General features: G+C 36.9%; 1 protein-coding gene across 2 annotated transcripts in view; it reads left to right on the plus strand.

The window, feature by feature from the left end:
• Positions 1 to 22,645, plus strand: part of LNPEP (leucyl and cystinyl aminopeptidase) — a 102,516-nt gene that overhangs the window by 55,350 nt on the left and 24,521 nt on the right. For both annotated transcript variants that reach the window (XM_070412374.1, XM_070412373.1), the window contains exons 5-13: positions 3,324 to 3,444; positions 4,323 to 4,477; positions 6,492 to 6,605; positions 8,105 to 8,236; positions 11,680 to 11,811; positions 12,492 to 12,652; positions 13,185 to 13,273; positions 20,284 to 20,467; positions 21,602 to 21,758. In XM_070412374.1, the coding sequence (XP_070268475.1) occupies positions 3,324 to 3,444; positions 4,323 to 4,477; positions 6,492 to 6,605; positions 8,105 to 8,236; positions 11,680 to 11,811; positions 12,492 to 12,652; positions 13,185 to 13,273; positions 20,284 to 20,467; positions 21,602 to 21,758 (1,245 nt within the window). The remainder of the gene's footprint in view (positions 1 to 3,323; positions 3,445 to 4,322; positions 4,478 to 6,491; positions 6,606 to 8,104; positions 8,237 to 11,679; positions 11,812 to 12,491; positions 12,653 to 13,184; positions 13,274 to 20,283; positions 20,468 to 21,601; positions 21,759 to 22,645) is intronic.

The raw sequence follows: 22,645 nt of genomic DNA on the forward strand, positions 1-22,645 counted from the left end.
TTAATGATGTTGATTCTACCAATCCAAGAACATGGTATGTTCTTCCATCTGTTTATGTCTTCCTCTATCTCTTTTTTCAACGTCCTGTAGTTTTCTGAGTAGAGGTCTTTAACCTCTTTAGTTAAGTTTATTCCTAGGTATCTTAATTTTTTTGGTGCGATGGTAAATGGGATTGTTTTTCTGATCTCCCTTTCTGAAAGTTCACTGTTGGTGTATAGAAATGCCTCAGATTTCTTGGGGTTAATTTTGTATCCTGCTACATTGCCAAATTCATGTATTAAGTCTAGTAGCTTTTTGATGGAGTCAGAGTTCAGTTTTATATAAACTCCCCCTTCCCGTTTACTTTTCCTCGGAGGAAAGATGCTTTTCACGTACAGTGATGGAAGTGGCCACATGGTGTGCCTGGCAAGAGGATGTTTAGGAGGAATCTGGGTGATATTGGGATAGCATCTTCTAGATGATTGCATTAATTATAACATAAAATATGTATGTTTGGAAAGAACAGGCAGAGAGAATAAAGACATCTCAAATTCCAAGTGATCTTGATACAATCATTTATAACACCACACTTTAAAAGAATATGTCAAGCTTTTTAATTTTTTTAGCAATAACACTTATTTCTTCAGAGGGGAAAGGATGCAGGAAGGGCACTTGTCAGCAGCATGAGCTTGAGTTCCCTTGGCAGGTAGTGACTGAATTCAATAAGCTGTGGTCATAGTCCTATACCAAGGGCTGCAGATGGTAGAGTGCTGGGCCGGTGAAGTACTCTTGGCCACATGCTGTGAGAAGTTACATTTCTTCCATAGTTACTTTAGAAAGCAACACATTTTTAATTGGCTAACTCTAGTTCTAGACCAGCCGTGGGCAAACTACGGCCGCGGGCCGGATCCGGCCCATTTGAAATGAATAAAACTAAAAAAAAAAAAAAGACCGTGCCCTTTTATGTAATGATGTTTACTTTTAATTTATATTAGTTCACACAAACACTCCATCCATGCTTTTGTTCCGGCTCTCCGGTCCAGTTTAAGAACCCATTGTGGCCCTCGAGTCAAAAAGTTTGCCCACCCCTGTTCTAGACACTTCATTCTTCCAGTAATTTGCCACAAATTTCTAGTCACACATATTTTTCCCATTTCTGATGGAACTCTATTAGTAGTAATGACAATAACTACCATTTATTGAACCCTTATATTGTGTCAGGTACTATTCTAAGTTCTATAAATGTATTAGCTCATTTAATCCTCACAGCTGCCCTGTGAGTGTAGGAGCTACTTGTATCACCATCTATACTAATAATAGAGGAATATGCAAATTGTTCAGGACGCCATCACAGTAACAACCGAACAGCAGGCTGAGTGGGGCGACAAGGCCAGCAGGGGGGTTAGTGAGGAACAACCAAACAACTGAACAGCAGGCTGTGTGGGGCGACCAGGCCGGCAGGGGGTCAGTTGGGGGTGATCAGGCTGGCAGGAGGGCAGTTAGGGGTGACCAGGCCGGCGGGGGGGGGGGGGGGGGGGGGACGGACACAGTTGGGGGCAACCAGGCCAGGGTGGGGGACAGTTAGGGGCGATCAGGCTGGCAGGCAGAGATGGTTAGGAGTGATCAGGCTGGCAGGGGGGCCAGTTAGGGGCAATCAGGCAGGTAGGCAGGTGAGCAGTTAGGAGCCAGCAGTCCCAGATTGTGAGAGGGATGTCCGACTGCCAGTTTAGGCCCGATTCCACATGCGGCTCTTTGGCCCCTTGAGTGTGGCTCTTTCTAAGCCTTAGGAGTACCCTAATTAAGTTAATAACAATTTACCTACCTATATAGTTTTAAAAATTTGGCTCTTAAAAGAAATTTCAATTATTATACTGTTGATATTTGGCTCTGTTGACTAATGAGTTTGCTGACCACTGCCCCAAGGGGTCCCAGATTGGAGAGGGTGCAGGCTGGGCTGAGGGGACCTCCCCACCGCCGGCAAAAATTTTGTGCACCGGGCCTCTAGTTTCATAGATAAAGATATTGAGTCATACAACTAGCAGAGACTTGAACCTGTCACTCTAACTACAGAGCCTGTACAATTGATGCCATGTGTCCTTCATGTTTCTGTGATTAATGCATATGGCTCTATAGACTGAAGCCCCACATAAAGGGAATTATGGCTTAAATCTATTTGACCTCTTAGAAATAGTTAACAGGTTTTCAGTCCTTTAATGGGAGACTAAAATTAATTTAAAATGAGAATTCACCAAATGATGAATTACTTATTGTCTCCATTTCCCACCTGATGAAATCTTTATTTTGAGGTTTTTATTTTCTGCCATGTCTTGTCCACATTCCCTTTTCCAGGGGAGTATAGAGGTTTTTGTTTTTTTCCAATCAATTAAAAAACAGTAAATATTGCTTTTAAAAAACCCATTGCTTTTAACATAATGGTTTACATTTTGTCTTTTGATACTTATTGAATAATATGTTTACAGTTAGTCACATCGTATGTGTTTAACTTATGCACTTAGAAAAAGAGAGAAAGAATAACAATTTAAGTAATGTGGTTGATTGCATCTGCCATCCCCCTGAGCGAGCATGTGCCCTGGAGTGAATGGGGAATGGGGGCATGAATTTATCATCCCCTTAAGTTGGCTTTAGTTACTATGTGCCACTCATGGAGTGTTTCACTCTTCTGGGCGTGATTATTTTTTTATACAATGTGGTCTATTTTTTTATACAACTGGAAAAGAGCAAGCCCTCCCAAGGCTGGAAGGAAACTGGCTGTGCCTTACTGAAAGAGAATGTGTTGGTTTATTGTTTTTTTTTTCTAGGGTAAGTTCAACAAATGTGCAATTTCTGCCTTACGTGTTTATTTTAGAATTAACTCACTCTTAAGATGCGATTCCTCTGTATCGAGTGCCTGCCTGCTCAATGCCAGGCACTGTGATAGGTATCAAAAGAATTAAAATTTGGTTTTGTCCTTTAAATAATTCACAACCTTGATAGCTCATAAGCAAGGGAGGGTAACTATAGGTAATGGGGAGGAAGAACAGAGTATTGTAAAATTAAATGGGCAAATGCTTATAAATTGCTGTAGTCTGACCCAAAATAGTTTATTTTGGATGTTATGTTAACTTTTTAAAAAAGGAATTGTTAAGGTTTATTTTTTTTTAACATCTTTGTATGCCTGGAAGTGATTTGCTAAACTCTGTGGGTGCTAAAAGAACTGTAAGCAAGGATTTTTGTCCGGAAAAATCTTGTAACTCTCTGCAGTTTCACGTATGCCAATCTTGACAGCGTTCACCTGAATAATGATTTATACCTGGCCTTACATCATACATAATGTTTCCTTCTAGGTTTCTATATATTCTATACCAGAAAAGATTGGCCAAGTTCACCATGCCTTGGAAACAACTGTGAAGCTTCTTGAGTTTTTTCAAAACTACTTTGAAATTCAATACTCACTTAAGAAATTGGGTAAGAATCAAACAGTGCCTCTGATTTTCGTTACCATTATAACCTAGAATCATTTTGAAAATGTTTTTTTAGAAAGAGCTCTTGCCAAAGTTATTATAAAAGAAAACCAAGAAACACAGTTAATGATTTAAAAATTGTTTGTATTTAAGATCATTTAGATTTCATGAGTGTATCTGAATGTGGAGCTTCAAGTTTATGGGGCTATTACAAAGGTGCTGTGTAAGTGGGAATGCACTTAGGGCTTAGTCTGGAGTTTAACTGATTCTAACTTCCTAAAAAGTTCCTGATTCAGATAATAAAAACTGAGTAATGGGCCTGGGCCGTGTGGCTCAGTGGTTAAGCTTCGACCTATGAACCAGGAGGTCACAGTTCAATTCCCTGGCAGGACACATGCCCAGGTTGCGGGGTCGATCCCCAATAGAGGGTGTGCAGGAGGCAGCGGATCAATGATTCTCTCTCATCATTGATGTTTCTATCTCTCTCCCCCTCTCCCTTCCTCTCTGAAATCAATACAAATATATTTTAAAAAACTGAGTAATGGAAGCTCTGGAAAGCAAGAGCATTTCAGTGCTCTTCAGCATGGAGCTGGTTCTGGGTAGAAGAGAGTTGGCCCTGCCCATTGTGAAGGAATTAGGTATCTCTTCTTTGCTAAGGAGCAGAGGAACAGTGACTCTACAGGGGTTTTATCAGGTTTTCATCAGCTGACCTAAGGTGAGGAGTATCCAGGGCTAGAGTAAGGAACATTCCATTTGTTAGGAGTATAAAATGAACTCTGCCTCCTGATCCACAGTGATAAAACAGTGGGTGAACGATTTTGATTTAACCAGGAAGTATCTTAAATGAGGGAAAGTTGATTACTTTTTTCCTGTTATGTCCAGATTTGGTGGCTATTCCTGACTTTGAAGCAGGAGCAATGGAAAATTGGGGTCTGCTCACCTTCCGAGAAGAGACACTTCTGTATGACAATAATACTTCTTCAGCAGCAGACAGAAAACTGGTTACTAAAGTCATCGCTCATGAACTGGCCCATCAGGTATTAGCAACCAAGGCTGTTTTATCTCATACCGGTGTTCTATTCCATATTCTAGAGCAGTGATGGTGAACCTTTTGAGCTCAGATTGTCAGCATTTTGAAAAACCCTAACTTAACTCTGGTGCCGTGTCACATATAGAAAATTTTTTGATATTTGAAACCATAGTAAAACAAAGACTTATATTTTTGATATTTATTTTATATATTTAAATGCCATTTAACAAAGAAAAATCAACTAAAAAAATGAATTTGCGTGTTACCTCTGACACGTGTGTCATAGGTTCGCCATCACTGTTTTAGAGTGTTAGAATAAGTTTAGATGCTAATAATAATCTAGCTGTTTATTGTAGTATTGCTTTCATAAGAAAGTGATGCTTTTGAACACAAACAATTTCAGATGAAAATGCCATCTAATATTTGTATAGGACTTTACAGTTTATAAAACATGGTCACATGTATGATCTCACTTTTCATAACTGCTGTAGGGCAGGTGAAAATCCCACTTACAGATGTGGAAACGGGACTTACCGTAAGTAAATGACTTGCTCAGAGTCACACAGCTAATGAGTGGCAGCACTGGGTCCTAAAGTAGCACTATCTCATCAAGATCTCTCTCTTTCCCCCACAACACACAGCTGTTTACCACTGACAAATGCCAGCTGCTCAGTATAGCTTTGTGGGGAAACATCTTTTTCCTAAGTTGCACTCTCACAACACTTGAGCTATAGTTGTCATCACTAGATTTATTTTTTCTCTCTTGCTAGAACTGGACTTTTTTTTTATTAATTTGAAAGAGGAAGGGCACTCTTTGTATGCCATGGAGAAAAAGCAAGAAAATTATACGGGTACATGAACCTCCCTCTGTCTTCCCCAGCACCTGTCTCTTTTGTATCCTTGATGAGGTGTCATCAGTGTTGGGTATGCTTTAGGGGTGTCATGTGGGAGGATGTGGAAGAAGAGTAGAACATGCTCTGGGCTGTTTACTCCCTGTTCAAACTCAACCTGAGCACGACTGTGTAGCCCTTCTGAAGACTTCAGTACAAGCAGGCATATGAAGCGTATACTCACTTACTATTATGGTGTTAGGCCTGTAGACAAGGGGTCTTTTAGGGGCTTTCCTATGGATCTGTTATTTCTGGGGCCTCCCACCATTACTTGGGGAGTATTTCTCTGTTAGTTCGTCTTTAGGACTTAGAAATCATCTTTGTCTGAAACAGGCTTTAGGATATCTTTGAAATACATATTCTGGTAATTCAAAAGTGTTTTGTTTCAGTACCTAGTAACCTTATTGTTTTACTGCTGGTTTGAGTCAAGCCTTAGGCCACACTGACTATTGCATGCCTATCACCACACTTTATTTCAGGCATTTTTTGAGACATTTTTAAAAAGAGTCTTCTTTCATTGTTTTCTTCTTACTTCCTCCTCATAGAAGAACGCATTTAAGATCTTTCTGATTTCATTTATTTACATGCATACCAACTTGCTTGAGGAATGTTGTTTGAATTCTGTTTTGAGTTGTGTAAATACTGTCCTCATCTTGAGTAACTGAGGAGAAATTTGAAGTATGGACTCTCTAACTATAGGAAATTGTCACACAGAAATTTACTTTTTAGTTGTCATGGGTGGTTGTAGCTACAACAGAAAAGAATCTTACTAGATATTAGAAAGTAGAAGAATTTCATTATCTAAGAAATCTCATTTTTAATGAGTTGTCTAAAAACTGTTATTTTACCTAATATGTAACATTTGTTAAATTGAAAAATATGCTAATTGCATATGTCTTGCTTGTTTTCTCATTCAATTAAGGTAAAATGTTAAAATTTTTATTTTACTTGTAAAGTAAATTTATACAGCTTTTATAAGTCTTTAATTTGAATATAGTTAATTTTAACTATAATGACTGTATTTTTATGTAATTATAGTCTAGTTATAGGTGATAAACCTAACAATTCAATGATTAGAACATTCTTGAGAATGTAACTATTGTGTTGGTTAATAGTTTGTTTTCCCCACAGTGGTTTGGTAATCTGGTAACAATGCGGTGGTGGAACGATCTATGGCTAAATGAAGGTTTGGCTACTTTCATGGAGTATTTCTCTTTGGAAAAAATATTCCAAAAGCTCTCCAGTGTAAGTACAGTGTTTTTTTTGTTTTTTTGCCTACTATGAGTGCTAAGGGAGAAAAGACTCAAATCATACTCGCCATGTGTTTTCTATGCATTTGCAGAAATGAAACTATTTCTAGAAAGAAACAATAAAATTGGCCTCTGTTACTTAAATCTGTACCTCTTGAGATCTGACAATGAAAGTTATGCTTTTATTTACTGACATATTTCATTGAAAGCTGAAAGTATGTGAAATTATTTTACATTTTGTTATTAGGATAAATATTTTAAATTGATTTGCTACATTTTATTTTCAAAAGTAGTGATTCTTCTGCTTGAAGGAATTTAAATATAATTGAAAGGCCTTTTTTGCAAAACAAAACATTTTATCCTGTTCATAAAGAAAGAAAAAAATTAAGATATTTTGTAGCAATACTGTCTGTTATCACTCTGATCATACTTATAGCAGTGATACAGAAAAATAATTTTCCCTTTTTAGATACAAACCATATTCTGTTCCTTTTCAAACACTTGGAACACTCTTTTGTTATAGAGAGCATAGTAATGCTGCCACTTTATTAGACTCTTTGGAGATGTTTGCCATCCTTAGAAATATTTTGACACGCTAGGTTATGATATGACAGTTATTGCCAAATAATTCAAGCAATAGGTGGGAAAGTATAAAGATCCCTTTCAATCCTAAAATTCTGCAACTTTCTATTAAATTTCCTGGCTATATGACCCAAGACTTCTTTAAAACAGGAATATTCTTAGAGCTTTCAATGTGAAATTTTTGTGTAGGGCCTATTCAAAAATTTCAAATGGCACAGAATGAACTCATCTTTAATTAGAAGACTAAACAAGATACTTTAAATCTGTGTATGCTCCTTAATTAAGCAGCGAGATTCACAGTTTCACCACTTGGTGGTGCCCAGAATGTTTAAAAGTTTCTAATATATATTCTAAGGGAGCTCATCTCCTGAGCTTTCAAAGAATTCTTTCTGTTTAAGAGTTATATTTTATTTCAAATGAACCCCAGTTAAAGGAAATGTATATTATCTTAACAGAAAAGCTGGATTATATATAATAAATTGGCTTAAGGATAACTTTTTATTTTAAATTTTTATTTTTTAATTTCAGATTTTTATTTTTGTTTTTTAATTTTAGATTTTATTTTTAAAATATACACTAAACTATTTATACTGTTCATCTTGAATAGCAGGATTTGGCATTTTTTTGTTGCTTTAGTAAAAGAATCTTAATTTATCCTTATACTGTTGTTGCATAAGAAACACTGTTTTCCATGTGGCCAGGAGGTTATAATTTTATCTTTAAATTTAAGGAATATGCGTGAATATTACACTTCCTATATTTTGCAAAAGCTTATGTTCTGAAGTTGAGTAAATCTGGTTATTTTTTTAATAATGTCCTTAAGCAGTAGTCTAATTTATATAAATAATTGCTATACATGCCTTTGCCTTTGATGCTGTTCATGATTTCCTAACCTGTCTCATTTTTTACTAGTATGAAGATTTCTTAGATGCTCGATTTAAAACCATGAAGAAAGATTCCTTGAATTCATCTCATCCAATATCATCATCTGTTCAGTCTTCAGAACAGATTGAAGAAATGTTTGATGCTCTCTCCTATTTTAAGGTATTACTATGCACATTAGTACCTGGAGTAGGTTTCAAATTAATTTCATATGTGAACAAGCTACATGGTTTAGATTGTTATAAAAATTAAATGAGTATTATTTACAGGCATCCTGTTAAAATTTAAGATCTTTGCTTCTATTTAAATTTTGAACTTAACTTTTTCTGGGTTGTTCTTTTTTTTTTCTCTGTCTTGTTTAAGTTCTCTGACTAGTATTCTGGGCATTTAACTAGATCTTATAGCAATATATCTTTTAAAGTTGGTTCATTCTTTAGATCTGTAGGTAGAATATGTCCTGGGAGGATTCTAAGCAAGCCTTTGGATGTATGATTCAGGATTGAGGTATATTCCAAAGTCAGAATTTCCAAAACAAGTAAGCAAACAGATATTAAAAGAATTGAAGTTCAGGAGATTCCAAGATGTCTACTGAGTAGGTGGAAGCTACTCTCACCTCCTCCGGCACCAGACCAGATTTACAGGTAAATCGTAGAGCTGTCAACCTGAATAACCAACTGAAGAACAGCTGAATAGATGTATTATAACCAAGGATTTACAGAAGAAGCCGCATAAAGATTGGTAAGAAGAGGAGATGCTGCAGCTAAGAAGCCGCAGGGATATCTTGGCTGCAGTCATCCCCCTGAAGAGTGTGGGGTCTCAGTCCCATGCCGGGATCCCCAGCCCAGAGCATCAGAGCTGGGAAGAGAAGCCTGCATAGCATCTGGCAGTGAAAATCAGTGGGGACTGTCTTCCTGGAAGAGGAGGGCATCTTCTAGAAACCCTGGTGTTCTTTTATAGGGCCAACACACAGGATCTTGCTTTCAGACACTCACCTGGGGCTCCAGTAGAGGGAAGATGACTCAGGGCTGAGGGAACCATAAAGAGAAGATCTGGGTGGCATGGCCCTGAGCAGAGATCTGGGAGGTCCAGCCAGTAAGGTCCCTGTGCTGAGTCCCTATCCCACACCGCACTCTGGCGCCATCTTCCCAGGGTCCAGCACTCCTATTCCTGCAGCACCAGCCTGTGGAGTGCACTAACCCAGACTTCCAACTACCAGCGACACCTCCCTACCAAGCTTGAGTCCTGAGGAGGGGTCTGTGGGCTGCACGCAACAGGGAACTTTGATGTGCTCTTTTTCTGGAGAAGCAGTTGCCAGTCATTGAGCCATGTGGCTTTGGAACAGGGGTTAGTCTTGCCCCCCTCCCGCAGCCTCAGCTGCCACCACCATCAACAGGAGACGCTTTTGATCTGTCCTCCTGGGTCCTGGTAGCCCTGCCTGACTGAGCTCAATTCCACAGACAGACAGGGAAGGGAGTGCTGCTCAGAGCTGGGACCTTTGAAGCCTGTCTCCCACCAAAGCTCTTGTCTGGGACTCTGTGGGGCGCAGGGTCGGTGCCTGCAGAGTGGGAGGAAGGAGACGTGTTTGCCCACCTCCTACAGGAGTGGTGGGCACCAGCCCCGACAGGAGACTCATTTGATCTGTCTTCCCAAGTCCGTGTCATCAAGAAACTCAAAGTTTAGGTGGTGGGTACTTGTGAAGCAATAAGAGATAATATGTGCTACAGGAATGGTAGAGTATTTTTGCCTGGAATTATGAAGATAGATTTTTTTGGAGAAAATGGAATTTATTGTAAAGGTCAATCCCATAGAATTTGCTAATGGATTACATGTGGAATATAAGTGAGGCATCAAGGATGACTTCAAGATTTTGCCTAAACAACTGGAGAAATGGAATTATTATTTGCTGCATTGGGGGAAACTATTGGAGGAGTAGATTTGGGAAAAGAAGAAAATTAAAAGTTCAGTTTTTGAGATTTGAAGCAGGCATTTGGGTGTGAGTCTGGAATTCAGAGGGAAAGTCTGGTTAGAGATCAACTATAAATTTGAGATCAACTGGAAGAAAATTTGGAGAGAGAGAAGAAAAGAGGTCTAAAGATTAAATGCCAGGGAATATCCAAATTTAGTCCTTGGGAAAGTGAGGAGGAACCAGCAAAAGAGACTGAGGTTTAGCCAGTGAATAGGGGGGAAATTTAGAGTGGTGTTCTAAGGCCAAGTACAGAAGGCCTTCAGGAGGAGTGATTGATAGCAAAAGCCACTTATTAGTGCTTGATAAGTTGAGCCACGTAATTGACGTTGGTTTGACACTATGAAGTTCACCTTGAAGAAACCTTGATAAAATATTTCCAGTGGAGTGATGATTGGAAGATGGCTCAAGAGAAAATGGGAAGAGAGCAAATGGAGATGGCAAATGCAGGCATCTATTTCGAGGAGTTTACTACAAAGCGAGAACAAGAGGTAACTAGAGGAGACCTGAGGTTAAGGAAAGGAAGGACATCTTTTATTTGTTTAAAATGAGGAATGTTACAGAGTCTGTGGGTTTAATGGGAAAGTTACAGTAGAGAGGGAAAGTAGGTGATATAGGAGAGAAGGGGAGATGTTGGAAAAGAGTGAGTACTTAAATTTATAGAACAAGTAACACCAGAGAGAGCAATAGATACTAAATTCAGTTAATGTGTGTATGGTAATCTTAATGACTTGACATTGCTACATTTTTATCAGAAGTGAAACTCATTCAAAAACCATTTGAATGCTTACTGTGTACTAGGCTTGTTTTAGTCATTGGAGTTGAATTTTTCAGTTTTCCCCTCAACAAGCACACATTCTACAAGAAGAAATAACTATATCTATAGCAGATGCAGGAAGTGATATAAATTGCTTTTGAAGATAGAAAAATATGATTTTTATCTCAAATTGGAGGCTTCACAGACGAGATGGTTGTTATTTTAAGAGTGGGAGTGATGACGTGTGCATCAGTGACTATAATGTGACTTAATAGGTGCATGCCTGATTTTGGATTATTAGTGTATACTTACTACCCTATACATTCATCAGTTCCAAACATATTGGAAGTGACTCTTCAGGGAGAAGAGAGATTTTGGTTACTTTAGCGACATGATATACTAACATTGGAAATTAATGTAGTCCCAGCAGAGAGACTTTTGAGAGCTCTTTAATTTATTGTCCCCAACAGAGTGCCCATGAATTGAACTGGTACCTTAAACATTGGGGATAAAAGTGGGGATGCCACAGAATATTTGGCATGTTTTTCTGTTAAAAATATATTTATAATTGCTTAGTTTCTTAACATTAACACTGAAACAGTGAGTAACTGACAAACCACACAAAATGGCTCATAGTAGAATTAATGCACATGGGAATCTACTCCATTAATTCTTTTCAAATCCTTTAAAATAATTTTAAGACAATTTGAACATAGTCCACATGTGGTTATATGAGACCAAGTAGCTGTGTATCATAACTAGGCTTTATATATGGAAGTATATGCTTAAATTGACTATATTTTGAATTTTAGATTCTCAATTCTATATATTGTATTCTATTATTTTCCTCCCTTTCTACTTTTTTTCTTCTTTCTTTTTGAATAGGGAGCTTCTCTCTTGTTGATGCTGAAAACATATCTTGGTGAAGATGTATTTCAACGTGCTCTTGTTCTTTACCTGCAAAAGCATAGCTATGCATCCATTCAAAGTGATGATCTGTGGGATAGTTTTAATGAGGTAAGTGGCTGACCTGGTGTTTTCTTGGGCGCTTGAAGTAAGAAGAGAGGAGTTCTATTTATATTTTTATCAAGTATATAAGTAAGTTGTGGTAACAAAGATAGTTATTTGAGAAAGAGGGAGATAGAGCTTGAGATATAAACATTAATAGAACACAGAATTGGAAAGAAATGGAAGTACTAGTCTTAATTACTGAAAAATTGTGTGTGGCCTTGTGCGACCATTTTTGTTCTACATCTTAATCTCCATTCCTACTTTGTAGGAAAATTGTCTTTTCCAAATTAATGTATATTACTATGTTTTCTTCAAAAATCTTTTTTCATTATGTTTTTGCAGTTTTTCAGTCTCCTTCAATGCTAGTCGTGTGGCCTGAAAGAGCGCTTATACCACCTTAGGGATTTTAATGAACACTTGGTTGATAATATCTACTGCTTTTTCAACATTGTGCCTCTCTCATGCTCTTTAATTATCACTTAGTTCTGTCCCAGGTCACTTGCTTTTTAGCAATTGCTCATTTACCTATATTAGAAATGTAAATTTAGCTCAGCATTTGTGCTGCTTTATATTAACTCTAAATGCAGTCTTCATAGAATGTGGTACAGAAAGAGGAAAAGATACAAACTGTTAAGTTTTTTAACTGTTTATTTTTAAGCAAAAATAATTTATTCTTTTACTTATAGGTCACAAACAAAACAGTAGATGTCAAGAAAATGATGAAAACCTGGACCCTGCAGAAAGGATTTCCTTTAGTGACTGTGCAAAGAAAGGGAAAGGAGCTTCTTGTACAACAAGAAAGATTCTTTTTAAATATGAAGCCTGAAATCCAGCCTTCAGATGCAAGGTACACGCCCACTTTCTCTGCCTACCATCTCTTTGGACCCTCAGGTTAAAGTATTTTTAAATGTTTTGTAATCATAGGTTCGTATATATTTTTGTAATACTCACGTGACGATATATTTTCCATTACTTTTTAGAGAGAGTGGAAGGGAAGCAGAGGGAGGGAGGGAGGGAGGGAAGGAGGGGGAGAGAGAGAGAGAGAGAGAGAGAGATGTGAGAGAGACATATCGATTGGTTGCCTCCCATGGGAGCCTCAATCAGGTCCAGGGATTGATCTGCAACCCAGGTATGTGCCCTTAACTGGGAATCAAATCAGAGACCCTTTGGTGTGCAGGCTGACACTCTAACCACTTAGCAACACTGGCCAGGGCCATAGGTTCTTACAAAACATTAACAAGATTACCCCTTTCTGGAAATACCTTGAAAATTTTCATCTTCCTGCCCCCAAAAAACAATAAAGGAAAAATAGACAAATTATGTGTAACTGACTAAAATATTGGAAAGTGTAATAATCTTTCAATATTTTCTTTTTATAGCTATCTGTGGCATATTCCACTATCCTTTGTCACTGAGGGAAGAAATTATTCAAAACATCAATTGGTATCATTTCTGGACAAGAAATCAGGTTTGACTTAACACTTTCTATATAAGAAATTGGAAGCAGCATATTTTTAAAATATCTGACTAAGCAGCAGAAAGGAGTTTACACTTTCCAGTGTACACACTCTCGAAGCTGGTTTTGTGAGTCATCTATACATGATGTGACTTAAATGAGATTGGGTCTATGTATCTACCATGTATAAAATTGGTTTGTCTTATTCATGTAACATAAGGTATAAAAAGTTGCACAGAAAGTGCTAACATTCCTGGTAGAAAATAACAAATGCTATATCTTTATAGCCTAGGTCAGTGGTCGGCAAACTGCGGCTCGCGAGCCACACATGGCTCTTTGGCCCCTTGAGTGTGGCTCTTCCACAAAATACCGACTTCTGCGCATGGGCCACGAAGTTTCAATCGCACTGTACGTGCGCACCCGCACGTGGTATTTTGTGGAAGAGCCACACTCAAGGGGCCAAAGAGCTGCATGTGGCTCGCCAGCTGCAGTTTGCCAACCACTGGCCTAGGTAGATACTTTATGTCACAAAGTAAGAAGTAAAGCAGTTTTTTTAAAGGATGCTCTGCTGTCTGCTATCTAGGGACAAGCACCCTAGATGATGCTTATGCATATTAAAGGTTGATTGATGACCTAGATTTATAGTAAATAATTATTACAGAATGTCCTATAGACATAGTATACATTTTTTGGTAATGAAAAACATGGGGCAAAGCATTATGCTTGCAAGGAAGGGGTAATAAAATGTAAAGATTGTATATGCTGACCCACAACGAGTCTATAAAAAGCAATTGAAATGTAGTTTCTGACCATCTGTTAACTACCTCTATGTATCCTGCCACATCATGTATCCTCTTAATTTACACCATGAAAGAATATATGGCTTCTGAGTTCTTCAGGAATCATTAGTGATACTCCAGATTTATGTAAAGGGAAAATTTCTTGTTTGAATTTGGATCTGGTGTTCAATTCCGTGTTTTTTAGAGTGCAGTGTAGCTTAGTGGTTAAGAGAACAGACTTTGGAGCCAGATTGCCTGGCTCAGTTGTATGATTTTAGGTAAATTATATGACCTCTCTGAACCTCATTCCCTCAGCTCTGAAATGGAGCTAGTAGTTATACTTACTATATAGTGTTATGATGAGGATTAATTGAGTTCAATTATATGAAACACCCAGGACAACAGCTGGCATATGTTTTGTGCTATATAAGGGTTGGCTATTATTATTGATGTTATTACTGAAAAAAAAAAAATACTTTAAACATAATATATCCACATTACAGAAAATCTAGAAAAAGAACAAATCTTCTCACCCTATCATTACTACTCTCATGTTATTTCTTTTTAGTCATTTAAAAGTATATTTTACTTAGTTGATGTCATTGTGTACATGTGATTTTTGCATCTTTTTTTAAGCTTAATATATATAGTAATTGACTTAATCTTTCTTTACTATTGGACACTTGATTCACCATTTTTTTGTTTGTTAATCCTCACCTGAGACTAATTTTTTTATTGCTTTTAGATAAAGTGGAAGGGGGGCGGGGGAGAGGAGAGAAAGAGAAAGAAGAATATCGATGTGAGAGAGACACATCAATTGGTTGTTTCTCACATGCACCCTCACTGTGGCCAGGGAACAAACCCGCAACCCAGGTATATGTCCTTGACTAGAATCGAATCTGGAACTTTCTGTGAACAGCTGACGCTCTAAGTCTAACCACTTAGAAATACCGGCCAGGAAAACAAATGAAATGAAAACAAATTTGCATACTTTAAGTGAGCCCTGCAAGAATAGTCTCTAACCTAAGAGAGAAGAAATAATCTCATTTCCCTGTTTGAAAGGGACCAATAAAGATATTTTGCAAACGTCCTGGTAATCTGTAAGTTTTCGGTGGTATTAGAAGTAATTGGACAATAAGATAACTGATTTATTAACCCTTTACTTTTTAACTCAGTTTACATGTGAGCCTTTTAAACTCTTTGAGATTCACATCCCCAAGTCTAGCTCATATTTTTCTTTATAGCCTTTTCTTTCTCAGCCCTTACCTGGCATTCTGTGTTTCCACCACACAAAAATAGTTTGAGCAACTCAAACAGGCCATTCTTCCTCTTGTCTCTGGGTGGCCTTTGTTTATGCTGTTTTGTCGCCTGGAAGAAAACTCTTGCCTCCCCACTCCCTTGATTTACTCCTATTCATTCTTCAGATCTAGGTTCACTCATTGCTTGCTCCTTTAATAACATTCTCTACTTCTCTACTTTTGTATACTTTAAGTACTGTTTCACTTATACTAGTATCTGTCCCCACATTAGATATGTCCCCTATTGAAGGTAGATATCATGATTATATGAATCAGTTTTGCAACCTTAACACCCAGTAGGCAGATAAACATTTATTGAATGAATAAATCTTGTCTATAGTGAAGTGACTCAATTTCAAATCTCACTGTAAAAACTTCTAGGAAAAGAGCATTCAAAGCCTAATGAAATTATATCTTCTGTTTCCTTTCATTTCAAAATACCTTTGGTACAGGAAAATATACAAAATGCACTATAATATAATTGGTTTAATCTAGAGCTGTAACTGAGCCAATACATGATGAAAGTGGTGTCTGTTGGTTCCTCTTCTCAACTGTGTGATTTCCCGTACTGCTGCTGCTGCTGCTGCTTTCATCCCTGGCATTTTGGATTTTGAGGGTCCACATTGAAAATGTTCTATCCTCACAAAAAAATGTTGGACCCTAAGGGACAGTTGGCTCTTCTTGGTTCCTGATACTTCAGTGAGAATCACTCTTATTTTAATTTTTTTAACTTTTTCTGTTCTCAAAAGAAATGTAGCTGAGACAGTGGCTACAAAGGCCTATTTTATGTCATATGACTTTAGTTATCTTGGTAGTCTGTTAAATCTATATTATAGTCCCATGTGTTACAGGGGTAGTCCATTAGTTCAGTCAAATATAAGAGTTATACTGTATTTGGTTAATATTTTTGTCACTTTCCTGCATACATGAATTTTGAACAATTAATAGTTGTGCAGAAGAAGGCCTGAAAAGGCCCGGCCGGAGTGGCTCAGTTGGTTAAGCATCGTCTTGTGCACCGAAAGCTGCTGGTTTGATTCCTGTTCAGGACACATATCTGGGTTGTAGGTTCAAGATCCTGTATAGAAGGCAACTGATCTATGTTTCTCTCTCACATTGATGTTTTTCTCTCTCTCTAATCATGTCCTCGGGTGAGGATTAAAAATAAAAAGGTCTGAAAGGGACCTTTTTTTTTTTCAAGCTACATATTGAGAAAATTATACTAAAAATGTGTCTCCCTCTCCCTTTTCTCCCCCCCCCCCCCACTTCTATCTCTGTCTCAGTCTCAATCCACATCTTACTCAGACCTCTAAGCTCTTTAACTATAGGAAGTTTTTATACGAAATCTAACTTGAAACATTCATGTTTCTAAAAGGATATCACTGTGCCAGAAATATTTCCCCGAAATTAAAAGACATGTCATTGTAGGGAGAGGCAACTGGAAAAAAGAAGAAGGAAAATCATAGAATTAAGATATTTATCATGTGCCTTTCTCTACTCTCGGCCCCCCCCCCCCAACCCCCGCTAATAAAATAAAGGAGAAGAAAGGAGCTTTGCAGAAAGGAATGCTTTTGAACAAGAGGGGATGCAGTTCAGCCCGTATGTCCTATGTCTTGTGCTAGTCCTCTGAAGCAAACTACACAGGAAATTTTGTGACTTTCTAGTAAAAACATGATTTTTGTTTTTGTGCTGTAATGTTTCTTTATAAAACAGTAGTTGATTTTCATAACTCATGGACACATGGCTTTTTAAAATCAATATTAGATTACTTCATCTGGGCTTCTGCCATTTAACATTGGAATTGCTCATTCTTTTTTACTACTCAATGGATTGTGAAAATTGAACTGTTAATCTGTTAATGATTATAATAAATTAAAAACATATGAGGGTAGCCGCATCCACATTTGAGCTACAGGACGTAGTTACCTCCCTTGTGAGCAAAGCTATTATTTTTTGATACCCGTGGTTTTAAGGATCTCTATTCTGGATCATTCAGAAGACCTGAAAAAGACTAACATGTTGACTCTTTATATGATAGCTCTCCTCTCTGTGCTGTTGGCTGTACTGCTTTATATTCTGTCATCGAGATGACAGTAATAATTTCAAGTACACTCCCAGCTGCATTTCTCCTTTCTACCATTTGGACTTGGCTAGGTTTACAACACGCAAGTTGCTTGCTTATCGGCCAGATTCTCAATATTTTCTCGCATCCATCCAGTGGGAAAAATGCCATACTTGTCATTACTTGCCTCCTTTTAAGAGAAAGGGAGAGTTGGAGCTCTTCATTCTTCCCCAAGGTCCTTTCTTGATAAAAGATCTGTAGAAAATTGTGTTTGGTGACCTGGTGAGTGTTGATATTTTTGCATTAGCTAATGATAAAGTTAATTTCTTTAGTCATAGTTTTGTTAAAAATGTCTTCAACTTGGAGCAGCTACTGTTGCCATCACAGTTATTCCTTAGAACTTCATTCTGCCCTAGAAAAAGGAATAGACTATATTAATATAATTGATTTTTCTGCTATATTAGCAATAAAACAGAAATTAGTATGGAATTTTTAAATGAAAAATACATTGTCTGAGATATGTCATGTTAAGACAAAATCAGAATGTAAGTCTTTTCCATCTTAAACATCTTTTGTAGTTTCAGTAGAATAAATAAAATATTAAGAGAATATGATCTGATAAATTTTAATAATTCATGCTTTTGAAGTTGATAGACCCTAAGATGTCATACAACTAAAGGATTTAAGTGTGTTTCTAAAATATATGTGCAAAAACCTTCACACAACATTATTATGATAGTGAAAATTTTAAAACAGCCTAACTGTTTCCAAATAGAAAACTCCTAAACTTGAAATAGGTCTTGAAATAGACTTATTATGAAGATTTGAATACTGCATAGGAAGACAATAGAAAAATGGCAGGGGGTGGAATCTGATAGATGAAAATGAAGTATAAAAATGAATGCATATATATAGATCCATAGTATGGAATATTACATTAATTAAATTGTGTATAGGAAAAATCTTGGCAGGAAATATACCCCAAAGTGCTATTATTATCTGAGTTTAGATTATTTTTCTTATCTCTCTAGTCCTCTTTCTCTTGTAATTTTTTTTTTATTTCATTGAGTTTTTTTTATTGTCTCAAGTTTTACATGTATCCTTTTCCCCCAATTGAGCCCCCCCCCCCCAGCCATTCCCACCCTGAGCAAGCCCCCACTGCCCCAGTGTCTGTGTCCATTGGTTATGCTAATATGCATGCATACAAGTCCTTTAGTTGCTCTCTAACCCCCCTTCCCCTACCATTTGTCTCTAGATCGGTCTATTCTTGTTCATCAAATTATGTTGATCATTATATTCCACATATGAGTGCGATCATGTGATATTTATCTTTCTCCAACTGGCTTATTTCGCTTAGCATAATGCTCTTCAGTTCCATCCATGTTGTTGCAAATGGTAAAAGTTCCTTTTTTATAGCGGCATAGTATTCCATTGTGTAGATGTACCACAGTTTTTTAATCTACTCATCTGCTGACGGGCACTTAAGCTGTTTCCAAATCTTAGTAAATTGTGCTGCTATGAACATAGGGGTGCATATATCCTTTCTGGTGTTTCTGGTTTCTTGGGATATATTCCTAGAAGTGGAATTACTGGGTCAAATGGGAGTTCCATTTTTAACTTTTTGAGGAAACTCCATACTGTCTTCCACAGTGGCTGCACCAGTTCTCTTATAATTTTTTAAAAATATATTTTTATTTCAGAGAGTTAGGGAGAGGGAGAGAGATAGAAACATCAATGATGAGAGAGAATTATTGATTGGCTGCCTCCTGCACACACCCTTCCCCCTGCCAGACCCCACCCATGCATGAATTGGTGCACTGGGCCTCTAGTATTCTAATAAATAGTAAACCTTAAGGCACTTAGAAGTATACCCTCAACTGTTATATTAAAATCATGTCCTTGTTGCAACTTCAAAGGACATTTCTTGATTAGTATTTTTAAGGACTTTAAAATTTATTACATATATTTTGTAGTTAGCTTTTGTAGTAATACATTTTTGTAGTCATATAGTCTGTTCCTCCCTATTAATTATAAATTAATTGAAATCATTCCATATAAATTTCTAACAATTCTGTCAGCATTTATATATGTAATGGTTTGGACCAAAAAAATGCAAATCACTTTTCTATTATTTTCACTCAGTTATTTTTTATTTGTGCGTGTTGAGACATTAATCCTTCCCTAAAGTTTATTTTGCTAGATTTGAATTATGTGACTTTTTAAAATGGCTTTATTTGTTCTTCCTTTGCTAACATAAAGACAAAGGCTGCAATGGAACACATTTTATGTAGTTCTCTCCTGATCTTCCCCTGCTGCCCCACCCCACATACATTTTCCCTTTCTCCCTGCTTCTCTCCTTTAGCCACAATGAACTTGGGAGCCAGTTCAGTGCATGGACACCATGTATACTTTCTCTCTGGGTTTTGAACACTCTTTTTACCTAGCTAACATCTATATATCTTGAAGTCTCAACTTAACAGTCATTTCTTCCAGGAAATCTCCTAACTTCCCTAGGGAATGAAGCATTTCTTCTATGTACTTCCATAGAATATCATATTTTCTTTTTCCATCAATAACATTTATATGAATTCTACCTACCTGGTTACAGTAAACTATAAGATCTATGCGAGAAGAGACATAAGTACCTTGTTCACCATTAAATAAATAACAGTAATTATTAAATGAGTGAGTGGTAATCTTTGTTAATGTGAAAATAACAGCATTAAAAGGCAGAGTTTTAGTTTCTTAGTAGGATAATTAAATATAAAAATATACCATATAAACTTTGAAACAAAGCATTTGTTTAATTTTTTTCTTACCCTATTACCCTTCTCTCTCTCTCTCTCTCTCTCTCTCTCTCTCTCTCATTTTTTTTATCTGTATTAGATGTCATCAATCTTACAGAAGAAGTACAGTGGATCAAAGTCAATACAAACATGACTGGCTATTATATTGTACATTATGCAGATGATGATTGGGATGCACTAATCAAACAGTTGAAAATAAATCCTTATGTCTTGAGTGACAAAGACCGAGCCAACCTCATCAACAACATCTTTGAACTTGCAGGGTAGAGTATTTTTGGTTTTATTTTGTTTGTTTGTTTTTTAAACAAGTGATATTGAGAAAAAGAGCATTTTAGAAAAAAAGTTTAAAAAAACTAGCATGTATCATGTATTGCCTGTTAGGTAAATGTGATTTTGGAGGAACTGGAAAATGTCAGGCATAGTCCTTGCCTTGAGGGACTTTATAATCTATAGTGAAAAATTAGCTACAAATATTGAACAGTTAAGTAACAAGATTTACATAACATTTCAAGAATATAGATGCCAACAAGCACGACCCATATTGCTGAATAAGTTGATGTAGTTCAGGCTTTGTTTTACTTATTGATAGAATTCTTTTCAAGTAGCACTTGGTTTGTGTGATGCTTAGTGCTTACTCACTAGTTTGAGGGGCAGTTCTTATATCTGGAGCCTCCTTATTTATGTACCACTTGCCTCCTCCATCACCTCGTGTGCTACTGGAATTCCAAAGCCAAGAATGGCAGAGACCTTGTGTATAGAGAACCTTCAGAATAGGAATATTACCAATTTAGGTTTTTAATGGATCTAGAAACACAAGGAATATTCAAAAGTGTTCCTTCTGAGTGCTCTTGACCTTCCTATTTTGGTTCTTTTTTTTTTTTAATGAAATGACATTATATTATCTCAGCCATCATTGTTATGATTTCTATAAAATGGTTGATTTTAAGGATGGACTCAGCATAAGTTAACAGTGGACCTCACTTTAACAAGCCTGACAAATAAATTCCCATATAAATAATTTTCTTTCTTTTTTAAATTCTCCTTATGCCACCTGTTCCCACCTGGTAAATATAAGAAATTTAAAAAGCAAACATAATTAGTACTTTGAATCATTTCTCATCTAAGATGTCATAATTCCTGAGTTGGCAATTTACAGGTGACATGGAAGAAAAACAGAGCAATTATTTATCATTTTTTTCTGAAATGTGTCTTTAACCTTGGGTCACACACATGAACTTAATCAAAGGTAATCATATTTAGTCTAACTTTACAGAATGACACTCTAAGCTTAAATTTTAGGTCTTCAAGACACCATCTGACCATAAAACTTCTCAGCATGCATACAATTCATCTGCCTTTCTCAGCATGTTTACTTTTTCTGTTCTTTTACCCTTTAGGCTAGGCAAAGTGCCTCTTAGGAAGGCCTTTGATTTGATTGGTTATCTTGGAAATGAGACCCATACTGCACCCATCACTGAAACCCTGTTTCAGACAGGCCTCATCTATAACCTCCTTGAAAAACTAGGTTATATGGATCTGGCCTCAAGACTGGTGGTAAGTCTGCCTTTTTTGCCAGCTTCTCTTTGTTAATTGCTTTTAATGTGGTTATTCAGTAATAGGCTTAAAAAGGAATGAAATTCCATTTTCTTCACTTTCCAAGAAATCTTTATTTTTAATCAAAATATCATTGCTTACCATGAAGAGTTGATAAAGGCTTAGCATGATGTGGTCTTGTTTGAATATCAACATATAGATTTCTCATACTGCTGTCACATGAAAAGAAACTTTTTCTTTTCAAATTTTTATATAGTAAATGCTTTAAATGGACCCTTTTGAAAAGCAGTGCTCCCATTAATATCCTAGTAGTCAATATTAAATGACAGTCATGTTTGTATTGGGATTATTGTTTAGGAGCCCTTCTGATACCTGTCTTATGGATGAGGATGCTGGTATTTCTCTGCAAAGCAGTAAGGGAGTCTTGGTATTGAAATCTGTTTTACCTTTTATAAAAAAACAGTTGCCTGATCTTAACAGTTGTTATTTTAGACACTTTCAGTGTTAAACTGTTGGCTGAGTCTTTAAAAGCTTAGAAGGGAGTGATGCATCCTTTGTTTTATCCACTTCTCTGAATCAGCACATTCTGACCACAGGGTTTGCTTTGTAAACTAGTCAGGTTTTCCAGGGACCAAGTAAAAGGCAGCTTTCAGGAAAAGGAAGAAAGTATTGGACCAGGAATTAGATTAAGTCTTTTAGGGTTTTGGTGTCTTCACTGGTAAAAGGAAGGGGTTGGATTAAATCTTTTTTTTTTAAACAATCTCCTTTCTGCTACTTTTACTGATCTACTGTGTATCCCTTATGATGAATTCTTATCACAGGCATGATTCTCAGTGGGGGAAGGGAATGTAGGGCAGGTGGGCCATATGGAGCTTGAAAAACACCGT

Source organism: Myotis yumanensis, unplaced genomic scaffold (genome assembly GCF_028538775.1).
Source record: "Myotis yumanensis isolate MYYU_CA2020_CCGP unplaced genomic scaffold, mMyoYum1.0.hap1 SCAF_4, whole genome shotgun sequence".
Lineage (NCBI taxonomy): Eukaryota > Metazoa > Chordata > Mammalia > Chiroptera > Vespertilionidae > Myotis > Myotis yumanensis.